At 39.5% G+C, this 4,396-nt stretch overlaps 1 protein-coding gene and 1 long non-coding RNA gene across 2 annotated transcripts in view; both read left to right on the top strand.

Moving 5' to 3' along the window:
* Positions 1–6: 6 nt before the first annotated feature.
* The window catches only part of LOC103520189 (structural maintenance of chromosomes protein 6-like), a 14,975-nt gene continuing 10,585 nt past the window's right edge, over positions 7–4,396 (top strand). Inside the window, exons 1-3 of the mRNA XM_026831412.1 lie at positions 7–75; positions 555–707; positions 1,252–1,496. Of these exons, the coding sequence (XP_026687213.1) occupies positions 599–707; positions 1,252–1,496 (354 nt within the window). The 5' untranslated portion in view covers positions 7–75; positions 555–598. The remainder of the gene's footprint in view (positions 76–554; positions 708–1,251; positions 1,497–4,396) is intronic.
* On the top strand, positions 3,111–4,392 carry LOC103520186. Its single transcript, XR_541931.3, has 3 exons — positions 3,111–3,185; positions 3,907–4,023; positions 4,353–4,392. It is a non-coding gene; the product is annotated as an uncharacterized LOC103520186 (long non-coding RNA).

The following is a 4,396-nucleotide window of genomic DNA, read 5'->3' as shown; positions in this document are numbered from 1 at the left end:
GTGCAATTCAGACGGCTCTTATTATTGGACTCGGAGGAGATACAAGGGCCACCAGTCGAGGCACCTCTGTGGCAAGTATGTAAACTTATCTTACAAAAATACTTACAATTTATACACTCATATGTGAAAATTTCGAGAAATATTGACTTTAGAACTTATCAATTCATACCTCCAAACTAGCTACATATCAACAAATATGCTTGCCTTGTAAGTGCTAGGTGACAGGATTGATTCCTGCCTGGGGCAGACTTCATCAGATAAGGTTTGTTCTCAGGATAGTCTAAATTTCTCCTATCCTGTCCTCATTCCTCTTTGCTTTCGGGCCAATAAGACCTTAGCAGGTAGGTGGAAATTGTTAGGTATCTAAAAATTCAGAGTGAGACTTGGTTCATTGAATGGGACCTCATTTTTCTGGTTTTAAGTGCTAGGGTTTTTGCTGAAGGATCTCCTTTTTTTTCTCTTTTTTTTATATATATTTTATGTTCTAAGCAATTGCAATTGTATTATGGAACAAATAAATTACCAAATTACACGATTTATTCTTCATTTCTCAGGTTTCATCAAGGAAGGTCGACATCAAGCAATCATTCAGATCACAATGACCAACTCTGGATTCAAAGCTTTCAAACCGGAACTATATGGAAATGAGTTAACCGTCATTAGAACTCTAAGCAAAACCAGCACGTTCAAAATAAGAGCTGAAGACGGTAAGACAGCAGACTTGTTGGCTTTTATTTACTAATCTACTCTAAGCAAAACCAGCACGTTCAAAATAAGAGCTGAAGACGGTAAGACAGCAGACTTGTTGGCTTTTATTTACTAATCTTTTTTTTATGGTTTGCATCCTTCGGGACCTTCTGCATGAAAAGCAAGCACATTACTAGAAATAATTGTAATCGCGGCATTCGTACTACGCATACTCAAAATAGCACTGTCACTTAATCAAGAAAACAAACTAAAATACTAGTAAATCAAATACGAAAAGCCTCGCGGGTTGAGCCGCACGTTTTTATTTGCAATACTGGGCGACATTTCTTTGATCTGGGCCGAATTCAGGCGGATTGAAATCCTGAGGCCGTGCGGCACGTTTTAGTCCTAGGGGACCTGTCATGCCGCGCGGAAAACGCAGTCTAGCTGGGTTTCCACTTGGGTCGCATTTGCCGCGCGGTATGCCAGGCTGCAAAAGCCGCCTAAGTGTCTATCGATATTAACAGCTGTTATTATTTTATCCATTCAATGTCCCTCCCTCAGGCAAGCAATATCCCGTGAAGAAATGTGAGATCAAAGCCCTGGCTCATCGGTATCAAATTCAGGCCACCAATCCAGTCGCCATTTTGAATCAGAACACGGCCCGTACATTTCTCAACAGTTCAGATCCGAAACAGAAATACAAGATGTTTATGGAGGCAACGCTGTTTGAGGATATTCTCACGAAGAAGGTGGAGGCGCATAATGATTTGAAACTCATGATGAGTATCATGGAGGATAAGAGACGGGTAAGATCAGAGGCCTATTCTATCAACAACTCTGCACTACATTACCTGGTGGTGTAGTGGTCAAGGCGCTCGCCTGGTAAACAGGAGGGCGTGGGTTCAATCCCAGCCGAGGTATGGAATTTTAGGTGTAGTGGTCAAGGCGCTCGCCTGGTAAACAGGAGGGCGTGGGTTCAATCCCAGCCGAGGTATGGAATTTTAAGGTGGAGGCGCATAATGATTTGAAACTCATGATGAGTATTATGGAGGATAAGAGACGGGTAAGATCAGAGGCCTATTCTATCAACAACTCTGCACTACATGCACAGGAAAAACGATTTTTCGTTGATTTAATTTTATTATTTAATTAAACTTATCTTATGAAGTAAAAAGTGAGGAGTTGGGAGTAGCTACAAAAATTTCATCTTTGTTTTGTGCGTGTGTGTGTGTGTTTTTTTTTTTTTTTTTTAAGATGTTTAGAGGGAGCTACAACAACGGAGGTCTTGCCATTGACAGAGGGAACTGTAACTGCCAAAGTCTTATCGTCCCGAAATTGAAGAGAGAAGCAGGACAGGATAGGAGAAAGCCATTCGGTTCCGAGAACGAACATTATCTGTTCAAGATAAAATCCACCCCAGGCGGGAATCGAACCCGCGATCCAGCGCTTACAAGGCAGACGTGCTACCAACCAAGCTAAGTAGGCTGACAGAGATAGATTTATACGTTGTCGTTTTGTTTTCAGGCATTAAGTAAGTTAGAAGTAGAGCTAAACAAGGACAGGGAAAAGTTGGTGCTTATTGAGAAGTGTAAGCAGGCATTCGAGAAGAAATCTGAACTTCAGAATGAATTGCTCTGGTCTCGTGCTGTGGAAAGTGAGAAAGCACAAGCAGGTATGAGCATTTTATTTTATATCCCTATTTGTCAACTACGAGCGGGAGTTACGCGTCCTTTTTATGGGAAGAGGGGAGAGAGATCTTGAATCAATCGGTAATAATGTTGAAAGTCGAAAAAAAAAAAAAAAAAAAAAAAAAATGCCTTTTTCGGTTGGATTGGAACTTATTTTGTTTATTTTTCAGCAAAAACTGCAAAAAAGTAGATTTCTCTTTTTGAAATTTCGCGCTTATCATTTAAAGAGTAAACAAGTAAATCAACCAATGAAAACAGAACAATTGAAAGTAAGCAAATGATTTTATTGGTCGATCAAAATCCGATCGTGAAAAAAAATCGACTTTCGACGATCGGTACGCAAAAGTAAAAAGCCGCGAAATTTCAAAAACAAAAATGTCCTGATCCTGAAAAGCGGGAAACGGAAAACGGTTAAACTTTCTGCCTTGTGCCTTGCTTTTTACTTTTTATTCCAGAATTTTCCCTGAATTTCAGTCAGTCCTGCGAAGAGCTTTTGAATTTTTTGATTTCCGGTTACTTCAGAATGAATTGCTCTGGTCACGTGCTGTGGAAAGTGAGAAAGCACAAGCAGGTATGAGCATTTTATTTTATATCCCTATTTGTTAACTACGAGCGGGAGTTACGGGTCATTTTTATGGGAAGAGGGGAGAGAGATGTTGAATCAATCGGTAATAATGTAAGTACCATATTAAGGAGCGCGGTAGCGCTCCGCCCCGCCAAGTCAAGATTGATCGATATAATCATGGTCTACTTTGTGTGTTTAATATTCAACTTTCAAAGCCTTACATCTTGATTTGGTGTATTGTTGTAAGTATCTATCTACCTTCTTATCTTGTGTCTTTAGGGTAGGGTCTAGGGCCTAGGGTACCACACCACCTTTGTACAAATTATTGGAAAGTTGCCTCTACCTACCTACATGATTCCATGTTGAGTGCACCAGTTCTGAATAGATTAGGGGGTACTTGGGCAGAAGTTGCATCCGTGGAATATTGCTACCAAAAGAACTGGCACAAATGAGCAGTGACCAGTGTTATAGGGTTAGGTTAAATGCAAGAAGGAGTTTTCACAATTAGAGCAGTGATTGGTGTTATTATAGGGTTAGGTTAAATACAAAAAGGAGCATTTGGATGTCAGTCGGGGACAATGTTGTATGACCAAGGCCCCCTTGTATCTAGCACCTGGACGATGATACATACATAAACAAAATCATTCAACATGGTCTGTGGGTTGATGGGTCTGTGGGTTGTTGTCAAACCCCTTAACCTCTACCATCTCATATTGCAGTCAAATGTTATTTTTGAGAATATGTATGTGGAATCTACACTTCAGTTCAGATTCCAAGCTGTCAGAGGTGAGACCTGCATCTTCAAAAGCAGTGTACCAGATCTGAAAATTTTTGGTAGAATTTTGGCTGTTGACCAAAATGCATCATTTTTTATTATTATTTGTTTTTCTCTCAAGACCTGTTTCTTTGTTATCTCACAAAATTCCCATCTTTTAGTAATCTTGCTGTACCATTTGATTCCAGTTAACTCCTGATTCTAAGTACAAGCACACAATGAGTTTTAAAAGGAGTGGGTTTGATGTCCCACTCTGCTCGAGTACCCCCAAGAAATTCTGTACGGCGAGTAGTCAAAGAGCTCTGGTAAGTGCTTGTGCTGGAGAGTGGAGGATAGTCAGAACAATTTGCATTACTGATTACCTACTACTATATAGTTTTCAATCATATCACTTACATGGGTTGATAAATTAGGTATCTTTTTCTGCCACACTGGTATGTAATTAAATACATAATTTACTTAAAGTACAAAAAAAAGATGTGTTTATTAAAAGGATTTAGGAAATCCTTTTTCTGGAACTGGAAAAGAAAAAGGATTTAGGTTTACCTATAGGGGGTGGAAATCCCACTCCTCAGGCAGAGTGTTATTAAAGAATTTTTCAAGGAAAAAAAAAAAAAAATTTTTTCAATTTCAGAGTCAACCCTCTGGAACTGCTTGAGGAGTCAAATTAATCAATTG

The sequence above is a fragment of the Diaphorina citri genome, unplaced genomic scaffold, assembly GCF_000475195.1.
Source record: "Diaphorina citri unplaced genomic scaffold, Diaci psyllid genome assembly version 1.1 scaffold3304, whole genome shotgun sequence".
Lineage (NCBI taxonomy): Eukaryota > Metazoa > Arthropoda > Insecta > Hemiptera > Psyllidae > Diaphorina > Diaphorina citri.
The sequence above is the reverse complement of the archived record's forward strand: the minus strand, read 5'-3'. Positions and strand labels throughout refer to the sequence as shown.